This window comes from Prionailurus bengalensis, chromosome A2, assembly GCF_016509475.1.
Source record: "Prionailurus bengalensis isolate Pbe53 chromosome A2, Fcat_Pben_1.1_paternal_pri, whole genome shotgun sequence".
NCBI lineage: Eukaryota > Metazoa > Chordata > Mammalia > Carnivora > Felidae > Prionailurus > Prionailurus bengalensis.
This window is the reverse complement of record NC_057348.1, coordinates 8,711,545-8,726,970: the sequence shown is the minus strand read 5'-3', so window position 1 is coordinate 8,726,970 and position 15,426 is coordinate 8,711,545. Positions and strand designations below refer to the sequence as shown.

The 15,426-nt window shown below is 61.7% G+C and overlaps 2 protein-coding genes across 7 annotated transcripts; one reads left to right on the top strand and one right to left on the bottom strand.

Annotated features, from left to right (window-relative positions):
- Positions 1-660: 660 nt before the first annotated feature.
- On the top strand, positions 661-5,374 carry ELOF1 (elongation factor 1). Of its 6 annotated transcripts, none has more exons than XM_043586628.1 (5): positions 717-791; positions 1,446-1,494; positions 4,081-4,214; positions 4,368-4,438; positions 4,752-5,374. In XM_043586628.1, the coding sequence occupies exons 3-5, from the start codon at positions 4,099-4,101 to the stop codon at positions 4,814-4,816; spliced, it is 252 nt and encodes an 83-aa protein (XP_043442563.1). In that variant the 5' UTR covers positions 717-791; positions 1,446-1,494; positions 4,081-4,098; the 3' UTR covers positions 4,817-5,374. The 6 variants fall into 6 exon arrangements, with proteins under 6 accessions (XP_043442567.1, XP_043442562.1, XP_043442565.1 ...); XM_043586629.1 differs by having other exon boundaries at positions 778-795; XM_043586632.1 differs by lacking the exon at positions 1,446-1,494 and having other exon boundaries at positions 661-791; positions 4,747-5,374.
- Positions 5,375-8,482: 3,108 nt separating this feature from the next.
- CNN1 (calponin 1) lies at positions 8,483-15,093 on the bottom strand. The gene is made up of 7 exons (XM_043586626.1): positions 14,893-15,093; positions 12,716-12,837; positions 10,526-10,592; positions 10,286-10,423; positions 9,995-10,105; positions 9,380-9,526; positions 8,483-9,279 (listed from the first exon to the last, which is right to left on the bottom strand). Exons 1-7 carry the CDS (start codon positions 15,085-15,087, stop codon positions 9,034-9,036), a joined length of 1,026 nt encoding a protein of 341 aa, XP_043442561.1. The 5' UTR covers positions 15,088-15,093; the 3' UTR covers positions 8,483-9,033.
- Positions 15,094-15,426: the final 333 nt, after the last annotated feature.

Below are 15,426 nucleotides of genomic sequence, written 5' to 3'. Positions count from 1 at the left end.
ATTGAGCCTTTTATGTTTATGTCCAGCCTCTCCCCTAAACTGTGGGAACTGTAAAGCCTTATTCTCTCCTCGCCCGACTCCAACAGAGTCCTTAAGGTGCCCACGAGACCACGTGATCTGGCCCTTGTTTGCCTGTGCAATCTCTTCTATTATAACTTCGGCGCTCGGTGCGGTCCGCGGACCAGCGGCACGGACGTCACCGGGGAGCTAGTTAGAAATGCAGCCTTTGAGACCACACCCCTGACCTAATGGATCAGACCTGAATTTTAATCAGATCCGCAGGCTCTTACTAACGTTTGAGAAGAGCGTCCTACAATCTCCCCCATCCCCACGATTCAGCCGTACTGCTATTTGCAATTCCTTAGCACGGAAATCTTTTGAACGTGTCCGCAGCTGGGGAGATCCGGGCGGGCTGCGAGGGGCTGAGGCTTGAACTGGGAGACACGACACGTGCAGACGCTGCGGCCTAGAGCGAGGATGCCTTTCCAACGCCGGTCCGGCCCAGCCCACCGTCGCTGAACCGCCGGCACCGCGACAACTCCTCAGAAGCGGCGGCGCGAACCGCCTCAGGCCACGGCGCCAGCGCCCTCGCGCAGGCGCACTGCGACCCCGCCGCCCGGTAGGGTGTGCGAGTACGCATGTGCACCGAAAAGATGCGGGAGAAGGCGGGGCCTCCCCGCGGGGCGTTCCCGGCCGCAGGTTAGAGGAGGAGAGGGGGTTCCGCTTCCGGCTGGAGCCGGAAGCTACTGTCTCCCGGGTGAACGAGGCGGTCGCAACGAGGGGAGGCGAGTGTAGGTGACTGTTCGCCGGGGCGGGCGTTGGGGCCAGGCCGGGTTAGGCGATCTTCTACTGGGGGGGGGGGGGTGCTCACGGGATCCTGGAGGAGGCGTCGAGGACCCCGGGGTTGGGGGGGTGGCCGGCCGGGGAGCTTGACTTCCCCGGACCCCAGCCCTCTAAGCGCGGCCGCTCGGAGGCCTGGCTCCCACCGGCGGAGGGCGGGAGGCGACGCCGAAGCCTCGGTGAGCCTGGAGGGACCGCTGACCCTCCGCCTTTTGAAGGTTGGGAGCCGGTCCCTTTTCTAGGCCCCTTTGGCGCGCTTGGACTTAGGTCGCCATAGGGCAGGCAGGGCCCCTGGAGCTTTGTGTACAGGCTAGACCCCCTTTCTGGTGTGCGATTGGGGGTGCCGTAGACGCCGGATAAAATGAGATTGTGGAGCTCATCCATACCTTCTGGTTCGGGAGCCTTATCTGTTCGTTCAACAAGTAGTTACTGAGCGCTTAATGCATACCAGGCACCGTGCCTGGTATGGGGATTCAGCAGTGGGTAAATCGTGTCCCGCCCCCCCCCACCCCCGGCCCCCAACACTGCATTCCACTAGGGGCAGATCTGAAATGAGGTTCAGAAATCTGCGTTTTTGAGCATCCCTCAAGTGATTCTATTAACAGGTGGTACCCAGGGCCAGGCTTCGGGAAAACAGAACACTGCCCGGAGCAGGTGAGGCAGGGGCTATAGAACTGGCTACGTTTGCGGGGGGGGGGGGGGGGGGGGGGGTCTGGCTGCTTTCCCCTGCGGGCCCATCTCAGACCCTTTCTCCCCATTGCTCCCTGAGCTTCAGCTGTACCAATCTTCTTGCTCTTTCGGGGGGCGGGAGGGGGGGAGCTGCTTCTGCCTCTGAGCCTTTGCAGTTGCTGTTCTATCAGTCTGGACTGTTTTGCACTGTCGCCTTCTCTCATCATTCAGGCCTCCGTTTAAATGACTTTTACCCAGAGGGTCCTTCCCACCCCGCTCCTGGGTGAAGTTGCCCCATTCCGGAAGTATTCTCTTAGCCCTGATCGATTCATCTCGTAGCACTTACTGGTAACGGAAATGATCTCTCTTATTAAGTTGTTAAGGGTCTGCCGTCGGCTACAAAAGCAGACACTTTGCCTGCCTTGAGTGCAGCATTGCCGTGGTTCGCGGAGGGCCTGGCATCGGTTCATTCGTTCACTGGGTAAACATTTGTCGAGCGCCAGCTCTGTGCCACCAGCAGTTGTAGGCTCTGGGGATACAAAGAAAAGACACAAGTCCCTGCCATCGTGGAATGTACATTTGGAGGGAGGTGGACAGGGTAGGAGGTGCAGGGAGAGCCATAGGGAGGCTGTTTTGAAAATGACCAGGACTGGGGACTCGGACTACGGTTTTGGCTCTGGCGAGAAGAGAAGCGGGCAGGTTCTGGATGTCTTTTAGAGGTAAAGCCGCAGGATCGAGATCCGATAAGGGATGTGAGAGGGAGTGGAAGGAATCCGAGGGGGAGTCCAAGGCTTGTGCCAAGATGGGTTTGCTATCTGCTGAGCTGGGGAAGACGGAAGGGGCCTGTTGAGGTGTCAGCAGCTTGGGTTTTGGACGGGTTATGTTGAAAAAGTGGGTTAGCATCCGGGGAGGGTGTAGCCGAGGCAGGTAGACGAGCCAGTCTGCAGCGGAGAGGAAACGTTGAGGGTGGCAGATCGGGAAGCCTCAGTGTAGAGGAGGCATTTGAAGCCCTGAGGCTGGGCGAGGTCTCTACGGAGGTGAGAGCAAATGGAGAGGAGCCCAAAGATTGAGCTCGTGGGCTCGTGTATCATGGAAGTCCGGGCCGGGGCCGGGGGAAAGCATCAGCAGAAATTGCAAGGCCCCACCAGTGAGGCCGGGGCAGAGTGCAGGGTCCTGAGAGCCGCATGGGAAGGGTGGGAGGACGGACCAGTGCGTCCAGTGCCCTGAGGAGGCGGGGAACTGCCCCCTGGGGGGAGCAGTATGGTGAGGGGGGGGGCGGGTAGAGGGAGAATGGGAGGAAATGAAGACCGGGAATGCAGGCAGCTCTTCTAGAGTTCTGGTCTTTATTCCTGTGTCACGGAGGAAGAGCCACACAGGTGGAGTGTAGGGGGGACAGGGAGAGGGGAGAGTGCCTGGGGACGGTGATCCTAGAACCCTGAGCTCAGTGCCTGGCGTGGGAGGCCCCTGTCTCCAAGACACCTGTCTCTAGATGTGCCTCTGCCGCTTGAGCCCATCATCTTCCCCCAGCATCTCGTTCTTCCTGTGCGTTAGGCATCAGAGGATGATGCCACCTTCTCCCCCTACCCACCCTGTCCATCCCCCACCACCTTAGGAGTCATCCCGGTCCCTCCTTCTCTGGCCACACGCTGAGACTCTCTCACCCCCTGCCATCCCTCCACCCTGAACAGCCCTGGCGTGGTTCTGACTTCATCTGTATCCACACCTCCGGCCTGTACTCCTCGATGCCCTAGAAAGGCAGTGATTTCATCCTTTGTCTCCCCACTGCCCGCCCTCCCACCCAGGATCCATCCAGACCCTTCCCCCCTGCCCCCACTCCCTGTTTAGCCTGCCCCTCGCCACCCCCTGCCCCATGTGGTCCCCCAACGCTGGCCGGGGCCCTCAGACACCTGTCTTCGGTCGTGGTATGTGGCAAGGACCGGAAATGCTTGTCCCCCCATCTCTGCTCACCAGCCCCTTGTGTGTGGAGAGTTAGCCCAGGGGGCTTCTCTGGAGGATCTCTCCTATCCCCTGAGTGTCATTCCTCCTAGGTGTCCCTTGTGTGTCCCTTTGACGAGAGGAGTAGCTGCTCCTAAAAGCGCTGGCTTCTGGGCACTTAGGCTGTGCCCATCCCCGCGCAGCTGGTCCGTCAGAGCCTCTTGCGTCATCCTCACCAGGAACAGTGGCGTCCTGCCTGGGTGCTGAGGATGGGTGGGCCGGGTCCCGTGCTCGGCACTCCGTGTACCGTTTGTCATGGCAGCCGCACAGACCCCTGTGTGGGTAGCAGCTTCATCTCTGTTTTACTGACAGAACACTGAGGCACAGAGAGCTTAAGTCACCTGCCCGGGGCCACCCAGCAAGTGGAGGGCCACGATTAGAACTCGGGCCACCTGTTGCCAGAGCCTGCTCCCATCCCCCGCCCAGAGTGTGCCTGGATCCGCCGCCTACCTGGGGACTGGGAGCCTCATCCCTCAGAGGCGGAGCCTTCTTCCCAGCCTGCCCCCTAGAGCATCGAGCTGGAGGGCTCTGGGGGTCCCCTGGGTTGCTGACTCCTGTCCCCCACCGCCACCGCAGGTTTGCCCTCCTACAGACATGGGGCGCAGAAAGTCCAAACGGAAGCCACCCCCCAAGAAGAAGATGACAGGCACCTTAGAGACCCAGTTCACCTGCCCCTTCTGCAACCACGAGAAGTCTTGTGACGTGAAAATGTGAGTGGGGGACGGGGCCTCCCCTCTCCTCCCAGAGTCGGGAGGCAGCTTCCCTGCTCCCACCATCCTTTCTGCCCCAGGCCCTCCCACTTAGGGCGATCGTCACCCATAGACGCGGCCTCCTTTACTCACCAGCCCCTCCTCCTGTTCCAGGGACCGGGCCCGCAACACCGGAGTCATCTCGTGTACCGTGTGCCTCGAGGAGTTCCAGACGCCCATCACATGTATCCTTGGGAAACCAGGCTCTTGCGGGGAAGTGGGGTGGGTGGGGAGGGGTGGGGGCAGTCAGGGCTCCCCTGCCCCGGGTGGGCTGCTCTAGGGCACCTGGCCAGGGGCGAGGGGACTGGATCCAGTTCTTTGCTCCTCTGGCCCTCCTGCTTACGCTTTTGTGGGCCGTGACCTCCCCGGGGCGGGGACAAGGCGCCACCTGCTGACTTGCGTAGGGTGCGGGGCGGGGATCCGGCTGACACCAGTGAGAGGGGTGCGTACAGGGAAGGGGCCCGATGCCACCAGTTGCCCTTGACCTCAGCGGCCCAGATCTGTCAGAACCGGTGGACGTGTACAGCGATTGGATAGATGCCTGCGAGGCAGCCAACCAGTAGCGATGCAGAGGACCCACTCCCGCGGCAACCCTGCCTGCCGTGGACCTGCCCCGCTGGGTGCCAATCCAGAGACATTCCAGGGTCCGTGGTGTGGGTCCAGGGCCTTCACAGCCCTCTGCGTGTATGGAGTGGGTGTGGGTGTGAGTGTGGCCGTGGCAGCGTGCCTGTGGGCACGGACTGGAGTTGAGGCGGGGTTGTTGGGCCCCCCCGGGGGCCTGAAGTGCTTCCCTTGGCTCTGAAAGCCTTTAACTTGCTTGCTCCTCCTCGGGGCCCGCGTCCTGATGTTCTGGGCAAGGACAAGCCCAGCAGAGGCTGCCAAGGGACTCTCCAGCCTCCTCACCCATCTCACCAGCACCGTGTGAACTGGACTGCCCCCCGCCCCTCCCCTGCCTCCCAAGGCCTGTGGCCTGGGATTCAAAGCCACAGTCCCACAGGCCCCGTGGCTGGGACCTGGCAGAACAGCCCCTTTTCCTGTTTAGTTGCTTTTGTAGAGGAGGAAGGGGCTGGGCTGGGGATCGCCGTCGGTCACGAGCCCCTAAATAAAGCAGCTGATGCAAACTCCTGCTTCTTTGTGATTTCCTGGGTTCTGGGTCAGGCCCAGGGGTTCAGTGAGGGAGAGGGGGAGACTGAAGCACTCAGAGGTGGCCTGGCGGGCCATTGGAAATGGGGTTTGGTCAGTCCTTCAAACTGTCCATTTTGTCCATGCAACAGGCATTCGGGGTGAAACCATGGCAGTGCTGGGCCCAAGGCACACGGATGAACCCACAGACACCTGGCCAGGCATTTACAGGCACAACAGAAAATGGGGCCAATGGAGCCCGGGGTGACCAGAGAAGGCTTCCTGGGGGGCGGTCCGAAAGAAGAAGTGATACTCAAGGGCCACCCTGTGCCAGAAGCTGCTCTCAGGCTTGCCTGCCCTGCCCCCCCACCCCACCCCACCCCCTGAAAGGTGCCTGTGAGGTAGGTGCCCCCGGCTCACAGGTGAGGAATTGGGCCAGAGATGGCAAGTCACCGGCCCAACGTCCCACAGCCAGAAAGCTGCAGAGTTGGGCCTTGAACCTGGGAGGCCTGGCGTCACAGCCCAGGGTCTGACTGCCTAAGAGTCCAGGGTCCAGGCCGAGAGAACAGGTCTCTGCTTCCAGGGCTGCAGGGGTGACAGCATTGTGGAGGAGTAAGGGTCCGGGAAAGGGACCTTTTTCCGAGGGTGGTGAGGGGGTCTCTGAAGACGAGGTGGGGCCGATGCTGGTGCGGTGTAATACATTTTGGTCCCTATCTCTAGTTCCTGGCACAGCTCCTCAACCCCTTGGAATTTCCTGACTGGCAGCATCTTTTGTCAACAGAGCCCGTTTTGATCACACCTACGTTCATGCCGATCGCTGTGGGGCCCCAGATCAGCCTCAGGATGGGGCTGGTCACCAGAAGGTCCGCGATCACTGAGTGGGACCCTCACTCAGTAACACCCACAACCTCTGAGGAAGGGAAAGGGGGGCTACAGATTAAGCTGTATAACAACTTCAACAAGATTTGACAAGCTTGGGGGGTCGGTGAACCCACAGAAGTGCTGGGGGAGTGGGGTGCCCCTTCTCCCGACTTGGACCCATACACCGGCTCCATCGAGCGCCTCCTGATTTATATTCTTTTCTAATAAACCGGTAATCTAGTAAAACGCAATGCTTCTCTGAGTTCTGTGAACCACTCTAGTAAATTAACGAAATCGGAAGAGGTGGTCGTGGGAATCCCTGATTATCACTGGTCGGTCAGAAGCACAGGTCATAACCTGGACTTGGAATTGGCCCTAAAGGGGAGGGACAGCCTCCTAAGACTGAACCCTTATCCTGGGAGATCCAATGCTGTCTGTCTCCAGGTCGTGTCAGAATTGAGTGAATTGCTTGGTTTTGGAAAAAATGCATCTGAACCTTGCTGATGGACGGTGCCCTCAGATGGTCTTACAGGTGTGGAGGTCCTGACGCTCTGGCAGCTTGGGGCCCATCAGCACCCGCACCCGGCTTTGAGCCTGGGCAGCAGGTGGCCTGTGCTTTGCATTCCTCGTTGGGACAGCAGAAAGGACGCTAGAACGTTCCAGGGCCATGCTGAGACTGGAGGGGCCTAGCACAGTGCCTGGCACGGTTTAAGTGACTCTGGGACCCACTCAGGGCACTAAGGGGTGTGGGACAGCCGAGGGGGGATGCTGAGCTAGCCACCAGGCCCGGCCACTGGGTCTGGCATGTTCCCCCACTCCCACCTGGAAGCCCACCCTGCCCTGTCCTTCCTGTGGTGCTCTCGCCTCCCCCCTCCAAGGTCCCAGGCAGGAGCCAGTGGGCACGGGCGGAGCGGTGGACAGGTGCCTGGGCGGGGTGTGCCCTCTGGGGTCCAGCAGAAAGGGGGCTCATTCCTCTGGCTTCCAGGGCCCGCCCACCCCAGTCACACAGGCCAAGTGCTAATATGGTGCTGTTTTCTCGAGGAGGCAGGGCCCTGGGCCAGGCATGGATCCTCCTCGGCATAGCTCCCCCTGTGCTGGCCCTGGGGGAGCAGGACTTGTACTAGCCAGGCCAAGAGCGCCTGGAATCCCTTTTACGAGGCCCCAGGGGCTGTGTGCGTCCGTGCATGCGGGTCTTCTGGTGTGTCTCCGCAGTCCCCGTGTTCCAGCTTCATCCCCTGCTGTGCGTAAGGAAGGGGACACCACCGTTCTGTAACCACCTGCCACCCCCACCCCCACACGGCCGCACCCTCCCCTTGGAACTCTGACAGGTGGTGCCTTCCAGGCAGGACCGCTGGCGCTCACATCACTGGGAGGACAGGGGTCCCTCTGAAACGTGGAGAGGTGGGGGCTGTCCACAGACTCCGAGGGCCCTGGGCTGGCAGGCCAGGCTCGGGAGTCAGCCCTCAGAAGAGGGCAGAGAGCGAGCTGGGCGCACAGGGCGGCCGCGCCTGGCAGACGGCTACTCCCCTGCCCCATGCCAGTCTACAAAGGGCCCTTGCCCCGCGCCCCCAAAGTGCCCATCCTGCCCCACTGCCTTGTCCCCTCCCACCTCCCCACAATCCGGGGCTGAAGGGTCCCGCCTGCCCACGGGGACCTCCGGAACCTGGCTTGACCACGTTCATTGGTCAGTACCAAATGCCTTCCCCCGTCCGGGGGTGTCACTTCAGCTTCCCCATGTCCCCAGGAGGCTCTCTGACCTCATTTTCGTGTTGGGAAAACAGGCCTAGGGAGGGCAAGTGACTTGCCCCGAGTCAGTCAGCGTGTGAGAAGCAGAACTGTGTGATTCACACCCCATCTAGCCTGTCCCGGCGCTTGGGCACTTTTACACCACCACCCCCTCCCCCCCCCCCAGACTTCCCAGAAAGGCACACGGGGGCCCAGCACGTGCGCATGGATATTATGTGTGAGGGTGTGCGTTTACGTGTCCTGAGTGGGAGTGTGTGCCGCACGTGTGCATCTGTGCAAGGGGAGTGTGTGTGCTCCACACACACAAAGTAGGGCACGGATTCTGCGTGTGAGTGCCTGTCCCAGGGCCCGCCAAGTGGCCGCACGCTCCGTGTGCACATCTGACGGTGTGAGCGTTGTGCCTCTGCAGACACGTATGCGGGACGCGGAGCCGATCCGAGCAAGGCTGTTTGCACGGGTGCAAGAGACACGCGGGCTCCAGCAAAGAGCAGCCCCAAGTCCATGATTTTACAGCCGTTTATTGTGCTCCAGTGAAATAGAAAAAGAAAGTGCTCACGTTACAAACGCCGCTGTCACATCCACGTATGCCTGTCGCTGCAAACCAAACCGCGTGTGTCCGCTGGGTCTCTGGGCATGCAGTTTGCTCCCACTGTGGGAATGGGGCGGGGGCAGGCCGAGCCTGGGCTCTGGGGGTTTTGCTTGGAGGGGGGGGACTTCTTGTCCTGGGGGGACCCACTTGTGAGGGGGGAGGGAATGACAGCCGGGGTAGCCTTGCTCAGTGCGTCCTCTGGGTGCTGTTGGGAACACCCGGCTCGGTGTTGGGTCCCGCGGCGCTCCAGGGAGGAGGGCCCCCTCCCCTCCCCCGCAAGCCCCCCAGTTTGCCCCCCTCCCCCACCAAATGCTAACCCTGTGGGCAGGTGCCGGCGGCGGGGGGGGGCGGGGGGACGCCATGCAGGGAGAGGGGTCGACGGGGGCGGCGCGGCCCCTGCCGAGAGCAGCAGGCAGCCTCCCTGGGGGGAAGGCGGGGCGGGGGGGTGGGGGCCCCAGGGCCCTAGGCCGAGTTGTAGTAGTTGTGCGGGTGGTGGTTGTGGGCAGGCTCGCCCAGCTCCGGGTACTCGGGCGTCAGGCAGTACTTGGGGTCATAGACCTGGCGCGGCAGCCCGTACACCGTCATGCCCCGCTGCGAGGCCCCCTTGTTGCTGCCCATCTGCAGGCTGACGTTGAGCGTGTCGCAATGCTCCATGCCCAGCCCCGGCTCGAAGATCTGTCGCTTGGTCCCGGGTGCGGTCATCCCGGCCTGCAGAGGGCGCAGCCCGTCAGACCGCGGGCACCCAGCAGGGCAGGGGCCACCCCAGCGGCCCAGCCCGCGGCCCCCTCCCCCCCCCCCCCCCACGCACCTGGCTGGCCCCCTTGTTGCTGCCCATCTGCAGGCTGATGGTAGCCTGGTCCAGGGGCTGGTCCGTGCCCAGCTTGGGGTCGTACAGGTGGCGCCGGGTGCCGTAGGCCGTCATGCCCTGCTGGCTGGCAAACTTGTTCGTGCCCATCTAGGAAGGAGAATCAGCCCGAAGGTCACAGAGCCTCACCCGGGGCCACGAGACAGAGCGTGTCGGCGGACCCTGGCTCGCCCTCTGCCGAGGCACCTGCTTCCATTGTCAGGCTCCGGACTGGACACTGAGGCCCAGAAAAGGCAGGTCACGTGGCCTGTAGGTGGCTCCGAGCCCCGGGGCCTGGCTTCCAGGGTTCGAGCCCCAGCGCGGCCACGTATCACGCGGGCAATCGTGGTAAGTGAGCCGGCTTCTCCAGGCCCCAGTTTCCTCATCTGGATAAAGGGTGTAACAATAGCACCCACCGCTAAGAGCCACTGGATGCCAAGCACAGTGCCTGGCATACATCCGAGGTAGGGCCAAACAGCCTGTGCCCCAAAGCCTGCCGGGACCGGGGTGCCCTCCTGGCCTCCTTGACCTCCCCGCCCAGCTCAGCAGCAAGACCCCCCGGTGAAGAAGGGGCAGTACCTGAAGCCCGATGATGTTCCTCCCTTCTCGTAGCTTCTCTGGCTCAAATCTCCGTTCCTGCTTCTCCGCGTACTTCACCCCTACATTCACTTTATTCCCTTTCGTCTTGGCCTGGGGAGGGCCAAGGGAGCAGGGACTGACAAGGGAGCCTCCAGGCACCGTCCCCAGTTAGCACCTGCTCCCCTCTCCCACCCATGCTGGGCCCCGGGGGCACGAGTGGCCCCCACTCGCATCCTAGCCCACACCCTCCACAGCCCACCCGCCCCACGCCCACCCTTCAGCCTCACTCACCATGCTGGCCAGGGCCAGGAGGGTAGACTGCACCTGGGTGTGGTTGGTGTTCTCAAACAGGTCGTTGGCCTCGAAAATGTCGTGGGGCTTCACCCCATACTTGGTGATGGCCTTGATGAAGTTGCCGATGTTTTCCAGCTGGAGGGGAGCAGGCGCCAGTCAGTGGAGGGAGGGGGGGGGAGGGCCGAGGGGCGGTGTGGGCCAGGGGTTGAAAGAGTTCAGAAAAGAGGCTGGGCTCACCTGGTGCCAGTTTTGGGTCGACTCATTGACCTTCTTCACGGAGCCCGGCTGGAGTTTATTGATGAACCTACAAGGAGCCGGGGAAGGCAGCGAGGAAGGTACGCCCAGCCCCGTGGGACAAGGGGTCAGGGTGACAGCCAGTGGGCGATGTCGCGGGTTCCCACGGCAACCAGCTCAGCTGCGGCCCCGCTGATCCACCCCGCACACCCGGGCAGGACTGAGATGGGAAATCGGGACCTGGGCTGGGGTCTCTAGCAGAAAGTCCCCTTATCCCAGGCTTGCAGGAGTCCCCTGCTGTGACCTTGTCTCCCTGGCAACCACCTTTCGGGCTGCTGGTCCTCTCCAGGCATCTGCACTGTGGAAAGCCTGCGGCCTGGGCCTCGGACTTCCCTTCCTGGCCACACTCACCCCCTTGATCTCCTCCAGTCTCTTGACCGCAAATGCCACCAATACACCAACAGCTCCCCAGTGTCTCCGTGCAGCCGGGCCCCTCACTCCCCAATCCAGCTCCCTACATGCTATCTCAAATCCAGTGCACCCACCCCTGCCTCCTGACACCCACTTCCCCCAACTCAGCCCCTTCCATCTTCCCACGCTCAGTAAACACAGCCTTCCAGGTGCTTGGGAAAAGCCCTCAGACTTGCCTCTGACCCTCCTATCCTTTTCTCCCATCCACACACCCAAGCACTCAGCAAGTCCTTTGGCTCTGCCTTCCAAAGACATCTAGAAGCCCACAGCTCCTTGCCACTCCCACCCTGCTCCAAGCCGCCCACATCTCTCTCCTGGGCTCTTTGCAGGGGCCTCCCTGGGGCTCCCAGCTTCCACCATGTCTCCTCCCGACCCTTCATCTTGTAGCTCGAATGGTCTTTTCAACAATAATTCTAGTTACTTCCCAACTCAAAGCTGTCCCATGGTTTCCCTTCAGAATAAAGATCCTAATACTTAGCATGACTGAAAGTGTGCACCCCCCCCCCCCGCCCTGCTCCGCCCAGCTAACTCCCTCCACCTCCTCATATCTCTCCTGGTTGTTCCTCGAACACACTACACTCGCTCACTCCCACCTCAGGGCCTTTGCACGGCTGCCCCCCTGCCTGACCCACTCTCCCCTCAGACGCCCTCCCAGGTCCCTCCCTCACTTCATCCAAGATTCCTCTCAAATGTTACCTCTTCAGAAAGACCTTCCAGGCCATTCTGTACAAAGCAGCCACCCTTTTCCCCACCCCGGCCCCCCGTCCTTCCCCACCAGACTTTTCTCCACGGCACTTCCCACCCTCGGCAAGTATGTTATGTGATTATCTCATTGATTATTTGATCGATCTGCCCTCACTAGGACGAAAGCTCTACGTGAACTCAAAGTCAAGTCTGTTTTGTTCATTATCCCCAGTGCCTAGACCTGGCACACAGCAGGTGCTCCATAAATTCTCGCGGCATGAAGGACTGAATGGGGGGAGGTGTGGGGGGTGGGCTTGGCACTCTTTAATGTCCAAGCAACCCTGTCCGAGCTGGGACCCCAAGGTGTCCCCCTATTCCTTGTCCCGAGTGGATACGACAGAACAGGATCTCCCCACCCTGCCACTTTTCCAGCACCTAGATCTTGGGAAGCCTACACCTTCGGGAAGCTTCTCAAGGGCATTCTCTGGCCACCATGGTCACCCTGCCCTGGGTCAGACCCAGAGATGCAGACAGGACCCCCACTGGGCTCAGGGCCCTAGCCAGCATTAACGTTGCTGTGGAATCTGGAATCAAAGCTTGGGAGCTGCGTGGGCTTTCATTTCTCTCGATGATTTAAGTTCTGAGAAGAGTAGAAGATGGGGACCTACTTAAATGACTGTGGTATATCTCTCGTGTCAAGCCAGTGATGGACAGCCATCATTGCCTGTTGCCCTCTGGCCACGATCTCTCTTTCTTGGAACTTGGAACTCTTGGAGGCCATAAATGGGCCCGCCCTGCCTTCCTAGATTCTGGAGTCACTTCTGTTGGAACAGTGTGGGACTTGGGGCCATGTGTTTTACCTGAGCCTCAGTTTTCTTTCCTGTTAAAGGGGCACAATGATTATTTGCCACCACTGTTCCCAGGTCTCGGATATAAAGTGCCTGACCCGGCTTGGAGCCCCTAGTTGGTTGAGGGGCTGAGGGGCGGGGATGAACGCCCAGGTTGAGGGCAGCCCAAGGCAGAGTCTGCTCCACTCACTCGCAAAGAATGATGCCATCTTTGAGGCCGTCCATGAAGTTGTTGCCGATGCGGCGCCCTGTCACCCCCTCGATCCATTCTCGAAGCTCCTGCTCCCGCTGGTGGTCGTACTTCTGGGCCAGCTGGGGGTGGGGGGCGCAGAGAAAGTGGTGAGGACGCAGCGTGGAGCAGACTCAGTCCTCGGACCCCATCTGATATTCCCTGGGCCTGATCTTCTTCATCCCCTTCCCAACTAAGGCAATTCTGCCCCAGCGTCCATGGGGGGGTAGGGTGGGGGTTGAAGTGGGCTGAGGGCCAGGGCTGAGGTGGCACCTGCCCAGGGGGCCATTCCGGACATTCTGAGGTTTGGCACCAGAGAATACGGACAAGGCGGGGGGGTGGAGAGCGGGGGTACTCAGAGCTGGGGGCGGGGCGGTGCCTGGCCTCTTGGTTCCCCCTCCAGGCCAAACTTGGGGCTTAGCTTCCCGGGGGCCCTGCCCGTCCCCCCCTGCTGGAAGCCTGGGCCCCCAGGCAGGGGAGGAGGAGCCCTAAGGAGGTGCCCTGAGTACTGCCTTGCAGGGGACTGTCCTGTCTTGCATGCCTGCCTCAGTGTCTCTTCAGGCCCTCATCTCCTGGGCTCCAGCTCCGGGTGGAGGGGCCGGGAGCTCGTCTCCGTCTTACTCCTGGCCCCGTGCGTGTGGCCGTATTTCTCCCTCTCCCCATCCCCGTGACCTCTCTCTCTCTCTCTCCAACCCTGTCTGTCTTTCCTTGGCCCTGTCTTCCTGTCCCCATCCCTCCGCGTCTGGCTGGGGGTGGGGCTCCTGGTGGGGCCATCTCTGCCTCGCGGCTGGTCTCCAACTCCAGGTTCCCTGCCTCTGGTGGGGGTGGGGCTCGTCCGGCTCCTCTCTCGGCCTCCCCATCCCTGTCTCGGTCTTATCTCGCTCGTGGCTCACCCTCCCCATCCGTCCCTCTCAAGTCTCTGGGCTCCCAGAATCTCCGTCCCTCTCCGTCCCTCGCCCTCTGCCCCCCTCCCCACGTTGCCCCCCTCCGTTTCTCCAGAACCCTCAGCCCCAGCCCCGACAGGCTCCCGGACTCTGGGGGACGGAGCTGGCCCTTCTCCTGGGGGAGGAGGAGGTGGGAGGGGGCGGCCCCTCACCTGGCCCCGGCCCTGCCGCCCCCCTCCCCACCAGCCCGGCTTTATAAAGCAAACCGGCCCTTATATAGCGCGGCCCCGCGGGCCGGGCTCCCCGAGGCCGCCTTATAAGGCGCGGCGGCTTCTCGCGGCTCTGGGGCCGGCGCTGGGGGGGAGGGGGGCGGCGCTGGGATGGCTCCCGGCCCGCGCACCCGCCCCCCCCACCAGCCCCCTCCTCCAGCAGCCAGGATCCCCCGACCCTGGATCCGATTCCAGCTCTCCGCGTCCTCGCTGTACACCGGGACAAGCCACCCCGAGCCTCAGTGTTCCCCTCTGTCAAATGGGGCTGGGACTCCTCCCCTGGCAACGCTTACGGGAGCATTCCAGTGAGTTGGGGACTTCAAGTTCACTGCCCTGCAGAAGCTGAACCCCCATTCGGGTGTGTGTGTGTGGGGGGGGGAGGCCAGAATCCTAGCTCTGCAGCTCCCTTATTTAGAACCCTAGCTACTTACCCCTCCTCTCTGAACCTCAGTTTACCCATCCATAGCATGAAGGTGGTGTGTGCATGTTCTCCCAGCCCAAAACGAGGACACGTCCGTCGTGTCCCTAATGCTCCCTCTCTGACCTCCCCAGCTGTCTCCGTCCCCCCCCCTTCAGGATCTCCCACACTTTCTGGGCCTCCCTTCCCCACCATCCCAGCTCTCAACCACTCCCCAGTTCCTTTTTGAGATGGTGGGTGCAAGGAAGATCAAGTCCTTTCCCAGCCCCCCGCCCCCCAACATAAAAGGAACAGGGGACAGGTTAACAGGAGGCTCTGATCAAGCGGGGTCTTCACCAGGGACTGACCTCCTCAGTTTACCTGTATGGTTGCCTCATGCCCCCCATTTTACACGCCCCACCCCAACAGTCGCTGAGGGCTCTGGGATGCTCAGGATGGGGAGGAAGGCGGGCCGTACCCCATATTTGTCCTTTTGTCCCCTCTGGTCCCAAATCACATGGGATAGACCAGAACCCCATGGCGCCGTTGGCCTGCCGGGGTGTATGGGCCGGGGTCGGGGGGGCCTACCTTGTTCTTGACCTCAGCCGACAACCCATAGGCGGGGCCCCGGTTGAAGTGAGCAGAAGACATGCTGGCTGGTGGTGGGCAGAGGCACTGAGGACTGAGGCAGCAGCTTAAGGCTCGGTCTGCAGCCCCTTCTTCCCTCCTCACACGTTTTTGAAGCTCCGGAGGCGGCCCGGGCCTCTTCCAAGGCCGTCCCATTGGCCGCAGGGGCCTGCCAAGGGGCGGGGCACCCCCCACCTCGGCCACCCCCCTCTCCCCCCCACGTGATGTCAGGGCCTTGGTATTGGGAGCCGATTGTGTCATTGTTTCCACCTAGGGGGGCGGCCTGGGTTATTATTGGGGGGGGGGGGCTTGGTCATAAGAGATCAAGCTTTCCCCATCCTTCCCTACCCTCCACTGTTCTTTGGACCTCTGGCAGGGTCACCTAGTCTCTCCGTGTCTGTCACTGAGGTCACCTCTCCTTGTCTGTCTCCGGTCTTGAGGCAAGACCGCAGCCCACGGTAGCTTAGTGAGCACCACCCTGGGTTTAGCTCCAGA

Bases quoted from the DNA above. Each gene is read 5' to 3' on its own strand.
- CNN1 (XM_043586626.1), bottom strand. From the start codon at position 15,087: ATGGGACGGCCTTGGAAGAGGCCCGGGCCGCCTCCGGAGCTTCAAAAA. The intron at 10,593-12,715 runs GTGAGTGGAGCA...GGCTCCTTGTAG, and splicing joins GATGGCATCATTCTTTGCGA to GTTCATCAATAAACTCCAGC. The intron at 10,424-10,525 runs GTGAGCCCAGCC...GCTCCCCTCCAG, and splicing joins CGACCCAAAACTGGCACCAG to CTGGAAAACATCGGCAACTT.
- ELOF1 (XM_043586627.1), top strand. From the start codon at position 4,099: ATGGGGCGCAGAAAGTCCAAACGGAAGCCACCCCCCAAGAAGAAGATG. The intron at 4,215-4,367 runs GTGAGTGGGGGA...CTCCTGTTCCAG, and splicing joins AAGTCTTGTGACGTGAAAAT to GGACCGGGCCCGCAACACCG. The intron at 4,439-4,751 runs GTATCCTTGGGA...TCAGCGGCCCAG, and splicing joins GTTCCAGACGCCCATCACAT to ATCTGTCAGAACCGGTGGAC.